General features: G+C 38.6%; 2 protein-coding genes across 2 annotated transcripts; one reads left to right on the top strand and one right to left on the bottom strand.

Annotated features, from left to right (window-relative positions):
* Window positions 1–1272: 1272 nt before the first annotated feature.
* LOC124284984 (immunoglobulin-binding protein 1-like) lies at window positions 1273–12045 on the bottom strand. The gene is made up of 10 exons (XM_046721120.1): window positions 11844–12045; window positions 11387–11499; window positions 10842–10926; window positions 10449–10567; window positions 8542–8677; window positions 7719–7788; window positions 5865–5965; window positions 5450–5601; window positions 4003–4145; window positions 1273–1713 (listed from the first exon to the last, which is right to left on the bottom strand). The coding sequence occupies exons 1-10, from the start codon at window positions 11955–11957 to the stop codon at window positions 1673–1675; spliced, it is 1074 nt and encodes a 357-aa protein (XP_046577076.1). The 5' UTR covers window positions 11958–12045; the 3' UTR covers window positions 1273–1672.
* Window positions 12046–12229: 184 nt separating this feature from the next.
* On the top strand, window positions 12230–16067 carry LOC124284985 (protein FMC1 homolog). The gene is made up of 3 exons (XM_046721122.1): window positions 12230–12350; window positions 13971–14111; window positions 15725–16067. The coding sequence occupies exons 1-3, from the start codon at window positions 12285–12287 to the stop codon at window positions 15839–15841; spliced, it is 324 nt and encodes a 107-aa protein (XP_046577078.1). The 5' UTR covers window positions 12230–12284; the 3' UTR covers window positions 15842–16067.
* Window positions 16068–19234: the final 3167 nt, after the last annotated feature.

The raw sequence follows: 19234 nt of genomic DNA, 5'->3' as shown, positions 1-19234 counted from the left end.
AGTCATAACTTACAGTTTGCTGAAACTGACGATATTCCAAAAGTGAAAAGCCACATGTCAGATTCTTTTCAAATTGACAGAATTTCTTGTTACCCTTTGAAATATACTCAGTGTTTGAAATACCTGAATGCTCCACCACCCAGGACAGGTTATTTGCAACACGGACTGCCAGATTGTGAAATTCACCTGCCCGATGGTCGGGTTAAAATTTAGACATGTACTAGTATATGATGATATTTTGTGGGCAGGTAAGTTTTGGTTAGGGCTGGCAAGTTTTACATCTAACCAACCCTGTGGTCTGGCTGAAATTTTTGGGAGTTTCATACCCTGATATAATATTACATGACTTATCAGTATTGATGAAAACATAACAAAACTTGCTTCTTGATAATGTTAGCTATAAATGTACAAGATCAATAAAAACATGTTATTGGACCCTCTACAATCTTGAAACTGTCTTACGTTTCAACATGAGATGGAGAATACCCTTTTTACCAACAATCCTTACACATGTTTGACTGCACAGAACTGCATTGTAATCAATCCCATCCAAACCAGGTTTTGGTTTCTGCTATTGCTGTACATCCTATCACAGGTCACGTCAGAACAACCCTTGCTTGTAAGGCAACTTACGGGATCGGGTGGTCAAGTTCACTGACTTGGTTGACACATGTCATCATATCCCAGTTGTGTAGATTGACGAATATGCCGTTGATCACTGGGTTGTCTGGTCCAGAATTGATTATTTACAGACCGACGCCATATTGCTGAAATATTGCTAAGGGCGGCGTAAAACTAAACTCACTCACTCACTCACTCCTATTACAGGTGACTTCAGAACAACTTTTCACAAACACATTCTGGAATGTCTAATGAATGGCCTAGACTGTATGGCAGTACTTTTATGGGCTGTGAAAGAATCTTCTCATTTTCAAATATTTATCCCCGGCATCAGCCATACAGTTCACAACTGTTGTTTGGAATGTTAATATTTTGAGGTTGCATGATTAGAAAATTTGGAATTTAACTTTTGCAATCTTTGAAAGGACTCTCTGATTGGTCAGATAACAAGTGAGTGAGTGAGTTTTATTTTACCCCGCCTCAGCAATATTCCAGCTATATGGCGGCAGTCTGTAAATATTTGAGTCTGGACCAGACAATCCAATGATCAACACTGACATGACAAGTTGTCTGACTTGACATGTTGTAGGATGTGATGGCACAACATGCAGTCACAATAATACTTAACAGCATTTCTTTCCAAATATCATATTACTCAAAACTGTTTATTGAGCAGGCCAGATGAACATGGACAGTTCATGAATCTATAATCAATTTTTGATTTTCTTGAGCATAACTTCTGCAGAATATATCACCAGCACCTCATGTAATCCAGTACACACATTTCGGAATTGTCCTGTGAATTTTATCAGTGACATTTCTACAAGTCCACTGCTATATTCACTCTTTCACTTTTCAGAATCGGTTCCAATGTAGCAAGTTGTCACTTGTCCTGTAAGCAATCTACTAGGGGAGACAACTCAGAAGCTCCAACACAGTCATTCTCTCAACTCCTCTTTTCCTTGTCCAGTACTGTCAGACAGATACCAAAACGTTCACATGATTGCCTGAGTGAACATTCGTTGTCAACGTGAACAGATTTTTCACAACCTCACAACATATTTTTCCTATTTCCCCATCCACGTCTATGATCTGAAATTAGAAAATCACACATATAAATTCTCAAATTATGATGAACCATACTGACAAACCTGATTACGCATTTTGATTTTTTTTCATTGTTTGGCAAAATGGCCACAAAAACTAAATTAACGTGTTTGGGGTATTAAGGCACTTTCTAAGATGCCTAGCAGTTAGAACAATAACAAAAAATAATACATTATTAGACAATAAAGGTACAGTTTTTTGATGACGTAACAATTGAATGACGTTATCCCGTCACTGCGCAATTCTAGTGTGCCCCCTCGTAATCGAACCATTTTACTTTACGTCAAAATGTAATCGACGTCACGATGCATGTCAGTTGTCATCGCCTTGTATGGCCTCCTATAGTAAACTACTCCGTTGCATCCCGTTTCTTGGTTTGCAGTTGCTTAACGCAGCTAACATCACTGGTGGAAACATTACGTTTATGTTTTACGACGGTTAAAATGTGTCAATTCGACTCACAAGTTTTCAGCGACACGGTAACGTTCGCAATGTTTACATTCCCACAATGCAATCGTGGAATGTCACTTGACTACTCAGCTTCATCTGGATGTACTGATCTAAACTTCCGTTGGTAGTAGAAATGCGTCGTTCATATTGCCCAATATGGTTTACGTTCATGACAGATGTAATTAAAATAATTCAGAGAAGATATTTAATCCAAACGTAAACAATTGTTCATGACAGATTGTTCAGGTTAGAAATTGAATCTGATTCGATGTGTTCCAAAATTGACTCAAGCACAAGAACCGTATGTGGGCTAAAAATCGCATAGTTCTATATTGTAATATAGGTATTCATATTCATATACATATTGCAATATACTGGGAGCTAAATTGTTTGACAGTACTAAGCTGAGCAAGATTTATTAAAGGATTTGCTTGTACAATCGATGCCAATCACTGTCCACAATATAAATATATCTGCTAATTGTGACACCCACGTTTTACACAAATTTAAATACAGCTCTTTTCCTAAAAATGTTATCCAAAATTAAACCCATCTTCAAGTCATGATTATGTCAAACAGTATTGGAGAAATGTTCTTTAATACTTTGAACCCAATGATGCTGACAGGCCAAAAACTATAGTTACCGTGAACCTTTTATTTGTGGGGATAGCAGAGGCCAAATCATCTGCGGCAGTGTGCGAAATGGTTTCCAAATTTTGTGGCACATATACCCTGGAGATGTTCCGAGGATGGCCATAATCTTGCATGATTTAAAAGTGTATTATAACTTAACAAGTCGGAGAGAGTGATATATTTACAAAATGATCCAAAGAAAATTCACTAGCCTGTCGACCCAGTGACTGAGCAGATTTACTGGCCCGACTGGATCTTTACCAGGCACGGGCTAACGGGCTAGTGGCTATTTGGCACAGTGGCTGTTTAATTTAGCTGTAGAATTGTATCCCTTAGGTGGCTGATCTCTATGATTTAATGAATCCCAGCTCACTTTGATTATGTTTGTAGAATTGTCCAGGTAATTTTTCAACATAGGTAAGAGTACAGCTGAATGGAATTTGATCTCTCGTGTGTTTCGCTTCATATGATTAAACAATCAAACAATGGGTTTGAAGCCCAGCTCACTTTGATTATGTTTGATTTTAATCCCGACGATACGGCCCTTATCTCGAAGCCCTAACGACCTTCCGTGTAGTACCAACTACCATTTTTATTAAACATGTTTATGATTTGGCATCAAACGAATGAAAGTGAGTTTGAAAGTAAATCTTTCACTAGCTTTATAAGAATGGTATTTCACAGAAGCGAGTTTAGTATTCTATTTATCACACTCCAACATAAACTGATAGCAACTGCCTACACTGTGATAACTCTCAGCTTTCTGCAAGTCAAGCAAGGTCAGATAACATTGTGACAGAGGTATTGGCATTGTGATGTCATATCTGTTAACCATTATGACATCATACGTCTAGTGGTATTACACTTGTGTAAAATTGCCGTAAAAATATTACAATGCAGTATCTTCCACGGGAGAGTAATAAAGAGCAGTATAAACCTTTTTCACTCACTGTAGTGAGACCCTCTCTGTCCAAGGGAAACAAATCTGCAACCCAATGTCATCTACATCTCTCACAGTTATGCGTAGTACAGTTAAACATTGGTCAGGACCTAAAATCTATTTTAGACAACTGGTTAGAACTGTCTGAGTTCCGAAAATAACTACCATAGCATGCAATGACAGTGTTATTTAATAGTCAGCTTGCCCTCAGACCATAGGGATCACCATTAACCTGTCTTGACACAACTCACCATCTTTCCAGTCATCGTGCTCTCTCTTCCTCTGTAGCTCTTCAGGGTCATCTGTCTCCACCTTCCGTTCTTCTTCTGCCATGTACTTCTCTTCCTCTACAGAAGCAGCATCAGGATCAGCTGCCCGGTCCTGAAGACTCATGCTGCAATCAAAGTCACCTTGTTTTCACTATTTGTCACCTTGTTGTCACCATTTGTCACCTTGTCACTATTTGTCACCTTGTCGTCACCATTTGTCACCTTGTTGTCACCATTTGTCACCTTGTTGTCACCATTTGTCACCTTGTCACTATTTGTTATCTTGTTGTCACCATTTGTCACCTTCCTGTCACAATTTGTCACCTTTTTGCCTGGTCACTATTTGTCACCTTGTAGTCACTATTTGTCACCTTGTAGTCACTATTTGTCACCTTACTGTCACTATTTTCACCTTGTTGTCACTATGTGTCACCTTGTCACTATTTGTCACCTTGTCACTATTTGTCACCTTGTCACTATTTGTCATCTTGTTCCTATTTGTCACCTTGTAACTATTTGTCACCTTGTCACTATTTGTCATTAGTTTCTTGCTTTTTATTTGGTTCAACTCAATACTAAAGTCTGTTTGGCTCAAAAGCGGACCGATGAATTGCAATCTAACTCGAAAACTAATAAACAGAAAATACTCAATGAAACGCTGATCATAATCAAAACATCATACCCACTCTGTGAGGTTTTTGCAGAATTTTTGTCCTAAAAATAAAAAAGTTGTTTAACAATCTATCATTAAAATATTGACACAGCTCACTATTTGTTACGAGGGAGGAGTGCAGAGAAAGGGACAGCCAGGTGTTCGAGAACGGATGGAGACGGCACAGCACAGGTTAATGAATAAATAACTTTGTCTGTGAACGTGCTTCTCGAACACCTGGCTGTCCCTGTCTCTGCACTCCTCCCTCGTAACAAACAGTGAACTGTGTCAACATTTATGTCATCACTATTGTGAGCATGGATCTATCCTTCATCAACAGAGTCGGTTGACTAGTGATGGGAATTCATTGTAAAAATCTAATGGTTGCATTATTCCAACCGATCACTCATTGAAATTATTTAATCACTGTGCTGCTATTCATTGTTAAACAATTCAGTAAAACTAGACCACACTGGCATCATGACGTGAGTTTAGTTTTACGCTGCTTTTAGCAATATCACGATGGGAGACACCAGAAATAGGCTTCACACATTGTACACATGTGGGGGGAATATTGCTAAAAGCAGCATGAAACTAAACTCACTCACTCACTCACTGAATTCATTCCGATTTTCACTTTAGCAGTCACTGATTGGTCTCATGAAATTAATCATTAGATTAATGTTAAGCAGAAGCAACACTAACAGATAATTTTAATGGGATGTCAGTAGTTCTCACAGACAAGTCTGGGAGTATTACTTAAACGTCCAAACTTACTTCCCCATCCCAGATGTTGGAGGATGGAATGTGCCATCAGCGAGCTTCTGCTCGTAGAACTCTTCAATGGTGTATGTAGGCACTGCTGCATAGCCGGCACCAAACACCTGTTTCTGCACCATGTCTTTGGTCAATATGAATGGACGGACAGGCTGGAAAATAAAGTTTTTTGGTGTATTTCTTAAAATATATAAAAAGGAGGGTGGGCTCAACAGTTAAATGTAACAACATGTGCCAAGGCTTTTGAAGCTTTTCCTCTTGACGGAAAGACATTTAACACAGAATGCAGTAGTTATGTCCCTTAGATTGAGGTGTGTCAATGGCATTTGTTTCCTTGTATGGTATGGTCCTAAAGTCTACACATGCCTCCAGTCAAGGGCGTACATGTACAATATTACACAAACAGCACTCTTACTTTAACTTGTTTCTTCTGAGGATGTTCATTCTTGTGTTCATTTGGATGTTTCTTCTGTTCTGCCTTCATCCTTGCCATGTGTTCTAATATAGGAATTTCCGCTGTAAAAGAGCATGTTAGAAACGTGAACAGTGTTTAAACTCAAAGATTAAGTGAGTTAATCCCCACTCTCAAAAGTTTTCGAGAATTATTAAGGCTTGTGATCCTTATAAGCAAGGAAAATCAAAATGAAAACCTATGGATATGGTTTTGACTGACCTTGAAACATAATAGTGTTGAACCTGGATTCCATCTCACAATCTTAAATTGCTAACATTCCCAAAGGGACACAACTCTGCACTGCTGTGGATGATAGGGCCAACCCATTGGCCAATAAGGATTTGGGTTTGCTTTGGTTTGTTATTTTGCGCCGCACTCAGCAATATTCCAGCTATATAGTAGCAGTCTACAAGTAATGGACCTGACAATCCGGTGATCAACAGTATGGGCATCAATTTACACAACTGTGATATGATGACATGTTTCAACCAAGTCAGCAAGCCTTACCACCCGATCCTGTTAGTCACCTCCTACGACAAGCATGGGGTGCTGAAGATCAATTCTAACCTGGATCTTCTTGGGACTTGTAAGAGAAATTGAGAGAAGTTTTGAAACTACAGTCTATAGATATACAGTCAGGCCGTGTTAATCCGAACACTTCTGTTTTTCATCAAAAACGTTCGGATAGTGCAACGTATGGACTACTGAAACGAACCATTATGTACACCACTACAGTAGAGTTACTTCCCTTTGACACACCGAGACAAGAACATGAGAAAGAACACGTTTTGATGTTGTGTTTGCACAATTGAGACCTATTAATTGATTAAATTCACAAACTAATGACATGTTCAACTCAGAAGTGTCACCTAACTTATCAATTACCATTGAAGTTTACCGAAGAAGATCAGCGCTAATCAATGGTGCCTTGAGGTAAGGGGATTATCTGAACCTTTTTGATGTACCGCCGGATTAATGAAGCAAAACCAAGTGTAATTAACTAATCTGTTACCGCTAACTAACGTCCGGATCTGGAGAGTGAAGCACCAGATTAATGAATCAACAGTTAATGAGTTTACATAGTAAACAGGATTGGTTACAGCTATAGTCCGTTTGGCTCAAAAGCGGACCGATGAATTGCAATCTAACTCGAAAACTAATAAACAGAAAATACTCAATGAAACGCTGATCATAATCAAAACATCATACCTACTCTTTGAGGTTTTTGCAGAATTTTTGTTCTAAAAATAATAAAGTTGTTTAACAAACTATCATTAAAATATTGACACAGTTAACTATTTGTTACGAGGGAGGAGTGCAGAGAAAGGGACAGCCAGGTGTTCGATAACGGATGGAGACGGCACAGCACAGGTTAATGAATAAATAACTTTGTCTGTGAACGTGCTTCTCGAACACCTGGCTGTCCCTTTCTCTGCACTCCTCCCTCCTAACAAACAGTGAACTGTGTCAATATTTTAATGATAGTTTGTTAAACAACTTTACTATTTTTGGACCAAAATTCTGCAAAAACCTCACAGAGTGGGTATGATGTTTTGATTATGATCAGTGTTTCATTGAGTATGTTATGTTTATTAGTTTTCGAGCTAGATTGCAATTCATTGGTCCGCTTTTGAGCCAAACGGACTATAGTTACCGTTCGGATAATGCGGGAATCAGATCATCGGGGGACTAACGCGGCCGGACTGTACATTTAAACAGTAAGCCTGTAGCATTAGGATGACATCATGTGAAGGGATGAGTGTTAGTGTATCAATGATCATGGGCTGTGGAGCAGGTAGTAAGACTTCGACTTACTGTTAATACTGTCTATCTCTTCCACACTGCGAGACACCCACTGCTTCAACATAGTAGTGTAGTATTCTCTCTGCAAACATGCAACATGAGGTAGTTTTCATAGACGTGTACACAATGCAGAATGGACACACATGAGTACACAATTCAGAATGGATATATAGGTGTACACAATGCAAAATGTATATACACATGTACACTAGTCAGAATGGTTATTTATGTGTATCGTAAGGCAAATTGTTCATTTTGATACACATACACACAAATATTTTTAAACAATGAGTAGACATGTCAAAAAATACTCTTCTGAAATGCTGTTTCAGATTGCTTTTAATTTCTCTTGTTCTCAAGTTGCCCCTGGATGGCCATGTAACATAACCTCACAACAGAGATAAAATGAATAGGATGTAGCTATCTTTGCCTTTACAACTGCAGTAGAGTTCATACACAGGGATGGCAGCATTTCACTAATATATAAAGATGTGTAAAGATAATGGAATTGGGTAACTATGCCCAAATTTGTAACACTACTGTTGCTATTTCTGAATTTATCATGCAGTCATCTCCAAATCAGATGGGTTATGGTGAAGCATAATGCATATTTTATTCCATTTATCAAGAGTGAATGAGTATAGTTTTATGCCACCTTTGCATCATTCCAACAATATCAGAGCAGGGGACCCAAGAAATAGGTCTTGTACATTATAACCATCAGGGAAATGTAAGTAGACCCTATATTATGATGATAAAATGCTTGAAATTCTAGGCTACTCCACTTCCCCAGCTAATCTTGAGCTCTGATTACTGTTATTCTATCCTTTCTCACCTTGACTTCTTCTTCTACAGACTCCTTCTCCATTAACTCATGCAGCTCTTTCATTCTCTTCTCCATCTCCTTCTTCTTCCGGAACTGCTCGATCTTTGACTGCCGTGTGCTCGCCATCACCCTCAGGTCCATGCCTCTGATTAAATAAGTGTTCTGGTATTATTAACAGTTTTACTGCTTTCAAACAAACTTATTCATCTATCTTAAATGTGGTTTATATCCTGATATGTACTAGATGCCAGCTGAAAGTGTAGTAATATATTCTAATAGTAATATATTCGATATAAAGTGTAGTAAACTATTCTACTCATTTTATAACAAGAGATACAGATGTTTATAGGGCAGTTTTTTTCTTTATTCCAGATAAAGACCTGTTACATTTAGAGGCCTCCAGTGCCCAGGTAAACCAATGGACCAGAAGACCCTGTATAGGGCAAGTGATACATGTCACATTACATTTAATCTGTGCCCAGGATATTGTTTAGCATAAGTCACATTACATTAACTGGATATTTGTAAAGAATTACAAAAACACACATACATATATATCCACTAAAATTAAAATAGTGTTTGCAGTTTTCAACAATCTACTTCTGATTCCTAACATTTTTGTGCAGCTTATATTCTACATCATCTTTTGTCTAAAGCTTGAAAACAAGCATCATTAGACAAGTTTAAAAAAAGCTGTGCCAAACCTCTACACTGTTATCACAGCAATTATCAAACTGTAACAATGGCAACTTTGGAAGAACAAGAAGAAGTTGTGAATGTTGTTGAAATCCTGAATCCTGTGATGATTCAGGTTAACATTGGTCTTCAGCACCCATTGTTTGTCATTACAGATGGTCCAGTGGTCAGTTAATGCATGCCATCATAACCTACTTGTATAGATCAATGCGCATGTCTTGTTTGAGTTGTATTTTACAAGTTGAGACGTACCATATAGAACAATTTTTTATGGATAACAACTTCTTTTTTTCGTGAGTACGACGTTTCGATACAGATTCTTGTACCGTTGTCAAGCAGGAGTGATACATGAAGTGGAGGAGATGCATATATACTGAATATAACAATGAGACAACATAATTGACAAAGAAAACAACATAATTGCCATAATTCGCAAGCTCACCGAAGCCATTCACATCAAACGCCATAAGCCCACCATCAACCGGGACCAAGGATACTTCATTCCATCTGCTTATGATGCACTACTCCACCAAGCCCAATCTATTGACTATATATCTGATCTATTGTATAAACATCTCCTTCATTGTATCTACTCCATTATTTGTACATCTCTGGCTTCCATTCACTACCCTTTGTGTACTCACTGAGGGGCGGCGGTGGGGTAGCCTAATGGTTAAAGCGTTGGCTCGTCACACCGAAGACCAGGGTTCAAATCCCCACATGGGCACAATGTGTGAAGCCCATTTCTGGTGTCCCCCGCCGTGATGTTGCTGGAATATTGCTAAAAGCGGCGTAAAACCAAACTCAGTCAGTCAGTCAGTGTACTCACTGGCTTCATCATCTTACTGCTTAGCCAATTATGGCAATTGTGTTGTTTTCTTTGTCAATTATGTTGTCTCATTGTTATATTCAGTATACTAGTATATACATCTCCGCCACTTAATGTATCATTCCTGCTTGACAACGGTACAAGAATCTGTATCGAAATGAAATGTTGCACTCACGAAATAAAGAAGTTGTTATCCATAAAAATTTGTTCTTTAATGCTCATGTCAATCACTGATCCAGACTGGATTAGTTACAGACCACAATCAAATAACTGTAATACTGCTTTGCAGCATCAAACAACAAACAAATAAAAAACACATAAAACCCTACAAATAAGGAAACAATTGCTCAATTCAGAAATATTGTGAGCACCATCAGGAGATCTCTGTCACCTTGGTGCTGCAAGACCCATTGCTGTGGCAGCATCTTCCCCATCTTCATCGACAGACCCCACATCAATGTCAGTCACTTCATAGTTCTTACAAAGTTTTAAGTAGTCAGTGAAGAACAGCTGTAAAAAAGAAAAATACTCACACAATTAAGCCAAGACTTTACAACATTGATTACCTGGACTCTAAATGAAAACAACAATTACAATCTTTTAATGTCTTATTGCAAGACATTGCTGGGAACTGAACCACCAGCATTCTGCTCTCAGGGCAGACACTCCATCAACTACACCATGGAGGCCTATAAAGAGACCTGACCCCTGAACCCATGGAGACAATACTTTAATTAATCAATGAATTACATGAAGTATGACAAAACAAAGCTTGAAACCGTACCCGAGCCTTCTTGACGAGTGGAAGTCTTTCTGCTCTAGTTGTCTGATATGTGAAGAAACCCAATAGGGCTGGCAACAGCATGTATCTGAAAAAGGAACATTCCAGTGACCATGTGCCGTAAGTTTATCATGTTTATGATTCTAGGTGTACCAGCTGAAAATATCAAAATCTGTCATTTATTAAATACTAGGAAATGGACATGCATGCAGTATACCGAACATCTTCATCTATCAGTGGTGGTGCACTACTCCTTCTTTAGTGACTGTACTTCAGTTTTTCATGCACAAGATTTGGCGCCCAACTAAAACAACAGGGGACTGCCCCCTAATATAATGCTTTCATCAATAAATGTAATATCTAATTACCAAAACTTAACATTTAAATAACAACATACAACATGAAATGTAGCTCTCATGGATATCACTGATGAGATAACAGAAATGAGCTTCATACATGTATTTTGAATATGCTCAGAAAAACAAGAAGAAAATGCAATAGAATAATACTAAGAACTTATCAATGACAAAATAATTGCAACAACTTACTTCAGTTCAGAAGATGCTACTTCATCAAGGCTTTCATTGTCGCTGAAGAGGGACAGTTCATTTGTCATATGCACAGCTTTCTCACATTTCTGCACACCAAAATATATTTTATCCTGCAAGATAAATTATCAGACCGTATTATGTGTTTTATAACAATTGCTTGATTGATCTTACCATGGTAGTCGGAACAAATATTGATATTTCTTAGACCTTAGATCTTTGAGAACCTACAGTTCGAGGTAATTAAAGGATCGAAGAGACACGGTATAATTTTTAATAGAGTGCCACAGTCGGCACTTTTAGCCAATACAGCACGATAGCCAGTCAGTCATAGATTCAGTTTTCTAACGAAAAAGGCAATATAAAATTATTGACTGACATTTCGTTCACAATGGCCCAAATCATGATCTTGTACATCTATACAATACATCTCTGTACAACATGCGCTTCTTATCACCTGGACTTTGTCGTCTGCAAGCGGTTCGTCACAAGTGTCAACAAAGATGAAGATTTTCCAGATTTCCTCAAAGAGATCTGGTAGTTTAGAGCCTTCTTGTGGAGCTTCGGCCATCTTTCTATTTTCAGATTCTTACGTTTATGATAATCGGTTACTCATACACATACTTCCCTTGGCTGCCATTTTGAAAACACTATCGCGAGACGAGACTTCGATTGATTATAATATGTTTCCTAGAACGAATTACGATCGTGTGTCCTTCGCAAATAGAAATAAAAATCCACAAAACGACGAAGAAGATAATAATTTAACATGTTTCTGAAATGGGACGGTTTGTCAATATAATCGAACAACTATTATTGTTTAAAAGTAAAAATATTCTATACATTTCGTTTCATCCACTATTCCTAACAAAATCAGCGGAAGTCGGGCACTAGCAGCATGTCGTCTGTAAACATTAATCTGTACAGGCAGCTTTTACGTGAATTGCACAGGATTTATGCGAAAGTAATGACAGGAATTGATTTAAGAAATATGTTTAGTCTCTCTCTTTAATGGATATTTGTGGATTGACAAAAATGTCTCCAATGCAAGTTTATTTTGTAGCACAAACTCGACATTGCAACTTTGGCGAGTAAGCACGTCATTGGAGGGTAAGAGTTCCGCCCGTAACCCCCGCTTGAAATGTATTCTATTTATTAGGATTATTTCGAGGGTTTAGGGTTAGGGATCCTTAGGTTTAGGGTTAGGGAACCCCAGCTGCGCTAATTATAATCTGGAAAAGTGCGCCCGGTAAAGTGCAGTACTCCCGGTTTGGGGTTAGATTTTAGGGTAAGGGTTTAGGTTTAGGTACAGGCTGTTTATAAAAAAAACATAGGCGTATATTCTTAGGCATATAATGATAAAATTATACGGGGGTTACGGGCGCAATTGTCCACAAAAGGCCTCCATGAATGTTTCATGCTCTTCCATTGTTTTGTTTTCTTCCAAGTTTTGTGACTCAGAAGTTATTCTTTACAAAAGATAGTCATTATCTCTCCATTTTCAATGTTTAAGACATGCTAGAAAACTATTCCATGTGAATCAAAGGCCAGAAATACGGATATCACCTTAATATTATATTGTCAGAAAAGTTTCAACAAAGTCATCCTTAGAGCCTTTTCATTATTGGGTATTTTGTAAATTGATTCATGCATATCTGGCATATAGTGAGCCAAATACATAATTTCTTCATGGCAGACTGCCACATTACTATTTGTAGGCAGTGTTACATGAGGTGAGGTGAAATTGGGTTTAACATCGTGCTTGAGAATATTTCGCTCATATGCCGACATGCATGCGTGTATGTGTATGTGCGGCTGCTTGTACTAACCCAGACTTAAGCTGGTTTTATAGTGCTAGCCCACTGAGATACCATGCCGCAGTGAAGCATGAATACCCCACTCAGACACATTATACTGACTCCGAGCCGACCAGTCCTTGTTGTACCTATTAATGCCGAGAGCCAGGCAGGGACCAACAAGTACCATATTTTAATGTCTTTTGGTATGATGCAGTCAGGGATCGAACCCGCGTCCTTCCGCTCTCCGGGCGGACACTCTAACCACTACACCACGGAGGCGGTCTAGTGTTACATGAAGTTTGGAAGGAGATGTTGCAAATGCATTTAAACTGATGTTGTGGGTATTGACAATGTGTAGGTCGGAATAATGAATCTTGGTCAAAAGTAAAAATAAACTGAAAAATGTGTGATTCCAGTTAGCACATACCGAGTGTCATTTGTTTTTTTATAAAAAGATGCAACTTCATGCTGTGCCCATATCATCATGTGGTAATGGACAATGTCTAAAATTATATCAGAATTCTGTGAGCATGTTTAAGAGATTTCAGACACATATTTCAGCTTAAACCCAAAGGCAGTAAATCTAAGACATGGCGGTACATGAAGGTCACAGGCATGTTCATTATACACTTTAATGTTTTAGAATAACAGATATATTTACTAAGTCAAAGATGACCTCCCATACATTTGTGGGATTTAGGTAATCTTTTACCTTTTACCATCAGTGCTTCACTTGTACTCTCACTGCTTGCTGCGATATTTGTAAATACTTTTTTAAATTTCAGGATGCCCCAGTTCTTTCCTACATGAAGGATCAGTTTCGCAGACATCAGGTGACGAGTGAGAAGATATGTCGTGGTCAGAATGAGATGCAGCATATGGGGGCCACCTATCTCTCCTTGTTGCACAACAGGCGTAAACACGAGGCAAGTGTTGACAACTAAAAAGTTTTATTAAAGTGATTAGTAGGCTTCTGACTTTGCACTAAAAATCTACAGTCTTCTATTTCAACTGCTGGTCCAAAGCCTGAATCTGGTTAATTTTTTCTGGTACAGTACGTACCAGTAACTACATATAGTTCAAATATTCATTTACGAATCAGCTTAAAATTATACCATTAGACAGTTTCAGGCAAGTGAACACATAGTTTTGAACCCAGACAGGGGTTATTATCTTGATAAATATATAAAATATTAGTGTATCATAGCCCTTTTCAATGTATGATTTGTCAATATCATGTGGTGTTTATTAAACTCCATCTAAAGTTTGATAGGATTACAGTTATCAAGGTCAAACACTGGAAGATTTTGTTTTGTGAAAACTGCCAAATTTATCAATTCAATTGTCATACAATTAAGTTCTACATGCTTATATACTGCATGTACTGGCATTAATTTTGTGCTTTCAGTTTCAGAGGTTTTCAGTAGCTTTTAGTCTTTCCTGTAACCCTTTTATTGACCAGACCGCCTCTGTGGTGTAGTGGTAAGAGTGTCAGCCCGGAGAGCGGAAGGTCGCGGGTTCGATCCCCGACCGCGTCATACCAAAAGACATTAAAATATGGTAATTGTTGGCCCCTGCCTGGCGTTCGGCATTAATGGGTACAACAAGGACTGGTCGGCTCGGAGTCAGTATAATGTGTCTGAGTGGGGTATTCATGCTTTACTTCGGCATGGTATCTCAGTTGGCTAGCACTATAAAACTAGCTGAAGTCTGGGCTAGTACAAGCAGCCGCACATACACATACACACGCATGCACGTCGGCATATGAGTGAAATATTCTCAAGTACGACGTTAAACCCAATTTCACCTCACCTATTATTGACCAAGGTTACTATGGTATAGACAAATGAAATGTGTCTTACCTGAGTTTGTTTTCATTAGAGTTGGTGCTACATATGTTGTTCTATGTCTTTGAGGAGATTCCAAATGAGAATAGACCGTCCTTGCTCGATGTTTGTTGAACAACCAACAAAAACACTCATCAGAGGGGTACACAAAGTTCATGGTTTAGACTACCAGTTGTCCGACTTCCATTTTTTGGCTGAGTTGGTTAGGTAGCTGACTTTGTGTCATGTGCCTGCCTCTGGGGGTGTGGGTTCGAATCCCAGATGTGACTCAGCCAAACAAAAGTACTAGAATCTGTACTTTACTGAGAAAGTGTAATCCCAAATATAACATGTTTAACAAAAATAGACATATTGCAATTTTTGACCTGTCTTATTGTGTTTGATTTGACCTAACTGTGAGTGACTGAACTGTGGCTCAGGCTATCAGCTCTCTTATTCGTCAGTACAGCCAAAACATATTTCCCTAATTCTACTAGGCAAGAATGGAAACATCTCTTTTGTTGTAAGTTATCTCCCTTGCCTAAGGAGGATGGTTAAACTCTGGTGGTATCTCAGTGAGTGGGAACTATATAACCGACATAACCCCATACCAGCACCAGATGATCGCTTTATAAGAGCAGTAATATTCAATATAGCGCATCAATAAATCCCATTTCGCTTCAGCTGATATTATTATGTATTTTTATTTTCAGGAACTCAGCGCACAGTACAAAGGTCACGGTGAGCGCGACCTAGAGTCAAGTGCTCATTTGGTTGGACTCCGCCTGCCAAAACAATTTCAACCAAGTGGTGAAGAACCGATGAAATGATGGCAGCGGCAAAATTTGTGATAATGTTTTGATGTGTTCAGTGCAGAGATTGTATGGGTTAGAAATCATGCCAGAATTCACCATTTAGTCTAGAAATATGACTGAGACAATTTTGTATGTTACTATTTGGAGTTTTCCAACTCTTCGAAGATTATGCAAGACGAGAAATGGATTGTAAATGCTGCTAGATCCTGTATATAGCCTTAATACATTGTTTTTATTTAAAGATGAGAGTCATGTTATTTTTACATATTGCAATGATATTTTAGAACAGTATTATGTACATCAGAAAAGCAGAATCATCTTTCTACAATACTGTGAGGATACAGAGGAAGAAGGAAGGGGAGACAACATGAATTGGAAGCTCAGACTGAGTGATTTGGTTAGTTTGTTGTTGAACACTCCACTCCTCAATATTCCAGCTATATGGTGGCGGTCTATAAATAATAGTCTGGACCAGACAATCCATTGATTAACATATCATGAGCATCTATCTACACAATTGGAATACGATGACAACCAAGTCAGTGAGTTGCCACTCAAAGAAGGCAAGTCAGTGAGCCTGACCACTCAACCCTGTTAGTAGCCTCTTACGACAAGCATGGGTTATAGAAGACCAATTCTAACCCGGAACTTCACATGTCTCAGACAAGGATTACATGTGATTGTCATTTGTTGCTCATATTATCAATCACTAGTTGTGTTGCCGCGATTAAATACATGTCTATGTCATCTGTAAGTGACTGGTGTTTATCAATACCCAATTGTAGTTTATACTTGGCCTTTGAAAGACTACCTCCATGATATTTTGACAAAGTCTGGAGAGGTTTTAAGTTGAGGGGTCCGATAGTTCTAATTTGTATCATTCCTCAGTTGACAGCAGAAATAGACACTACTGAGATAGTGTTTACAAATGTAAGATTTAACCCAGTTATGGTCCTGGATGTGTTCATTTGTTTGAATCAACTCAGACAGTATCTTGACTGAAATGAAGACGATCGCTTATTCAAGGGAGATAACTCTTGTAGGTTTAGTTACCATGATCATGATTACATTAAGTTGGGCTTCAAAACAAGGAATTATCAAAGAGTAAATTTTACACAAAATAACAAAACTCATCACCAGTATTCCTGTATTACCTGCACAGAAAAGTTATGTGGCTTACAAGATGTTGAGAAAGTTGTAAACAGAAAGTTTTAGGGCAGTTTTCCAATGGAGCATTGTTTGTACTTAATGGAGAGTTGAACCCATGGAGCTGTCCAGTGAAACTCAAGTTCCTTACGTTCTTGACAAGTATTGAATATAGCTGTAATTATTATCAGATAGATATTTATGTTCCCTTCCTTGGTATTAATGATTCTTTGATTACTTACACATATTCTGATTGTGGTAGCTCAAATTCCCACAGGCAAGCAGACACTGTGGAATGGTTATCCAATATATATATTCAGGAGCTTTTTCAGTTGGCACATCAAATCAGAAAACAGAATTTTGAGGATGTACAATTTAAGGAATGCCATTACATAAAATTGGCATTTGGGTAGGGTGGCATCACCAGCATGATAATAAACCCCACTAGCCATGTGTGATGGATATTGGACAATTTGTGGAAATATTGGTAAAGTTTGACAGACATATCATATGGCCGCTCTTAATGGAACAAGGACAATAAAAAGCCTTGTTTTACTTCCTCCTTGGTCGGGTGGATAGAGTGCCTGCCGTGAGTGTGGAAGGTCAGTGGTTCAATTCCCAACTGTGACATACCAAAATGTGTCGAGGGATGGTACTTGTTGTTACCCTGCCTTGTGTTCAGCGTTAAGGAGATAAAACAGGCACTGGTCGAGTCGGATCCATTATTTTTCTGACTACAGTTTCACCTGCACCCAAGTCCATCAGTAATCATATTTATTATATACTAGTTAAAAGTTTTTGATGTATTTCGATCTAGTGAGTGAGTCTGTTGGATATAGCCCTGAGCAATATTCCAGTTATATGACAGCTTGGCAGCTTGATGTGGAATGAAACTCTGATGTGATGCAAGTCTTGTGTTGCGGTGCAAGACGTTTACCACGTTTGATGAGATGCACAATCATGAGTAGGGTGATAATAAACCTTGAAACATAATCGGGACAAACCGGGATTCGAACCCACAATGACAGGTTTCATTCGTTCCCTTAGGATACAACACTGCTCAGCGAATTGAGGACCTTGAGACGGCTGCCCCCCCAAGTCATAGATTCAACCAAACCATGGTTCTTGGTCTGTTAGCAGCAAGGAGTTGTTCTAACTGTGAATAGACGATAAGTACACCCGCGCACTCACACGCACGCACGCACGCACGCACGCACGCACACACACACTCCCTCTCTCTAGGCCTCACAATACAGGGCAGAATTGGTAAAGATAGAGATGTTTATTTGCCTCTCAAATCATTTGAAGATGACACCGTGGTGTCAGGAATGATCGATTTCAATCTGTTAACCAGGGAGCTTAGTTGCAGTGAGATATTCAGACAGTTTTGTCAATATTATCAAGGTTTCGGAACAAAAGCTGCAACAAATATTGATTCGTTCGAAGCACATTCAGGTTCAAATGGGTCAATAGAGTCCTCAGATGGCCAATATAAAGAAGGTCAAAATGTAAAATGTGTTTCACGCTAAATATAACTTCCTCAGACATTGAGTTGGTGTTAGTCCCCCGACAACACTATTTCTGAGCCACTAAAATTGGCCAGTATGATCAAGGTCAGGCTCTGAAATTCAGAGGAGTGTGCGATTACCAAAGACCTTTATAATGTCTCTTGTTTATGTTTTGAAATCCACAGGGCAACACTAATGTTGTGGTTTGCTCTGTGAATTTATTTTTAAAACAAAGAGTATAACTAGCCTATAAATGTTGTATTTGTCACACTAAAATACGGTTATTTCTTAAGGACAATGGGTACAATGTGTGAAGCCCATTTCTGGTGTCCCGCCGTGATATTGCTGGAATATTGCTAAAAGTGGCGTAAAACTAAACTCACTTACTCATTTCTTTGTTAGGACAAGCACAGATTTGTGACGGGGAAGAGAGTGGAGTCGATAAATCAAAATAATTCATCGGAGAAATAAAATGCAGGTTTTCTTTAGGCTAAAATGGGAAGGTGATATACAAGTACGCGAGTGAGTTTACTTTACGCCGCTTTTAGCAATATTTCAGCAGTATCACAGCGGGGAAAAAAGAAATCGGCTTCACACATTGTCACAAGGCTGCCCCACCGCCCTGTATTCTAGCTGGAGCAATCGACTGTAATTATGTGAAATGTGCACAACTCATAATGCAAAGTTCAACGAAGATGAATACCATGTTCTCCTGTGTTGTTCCAAGTATCACCATCTACTGAAAACATATATC

This window comes from Haliotis rubra, unplaced genomic scaffold, assembly GCF_003918875.1.
Source record: "Haliotis rubra isolate DU_JTF1 unplaced genomic scaffold, ASM391887v1 Scf35, whole genome shotgun sequence".
NCBI classification, from domain to species: domain Eukaryota; kingdom Metazoa; phylum Mollusca; class Gastropoda; order Lepetellida; family Haliotidae; genus Haliotis; species Haliotis rubra.
This window is presented reverse-complemented; position numbering and strand designations above follow the sequence as displayed.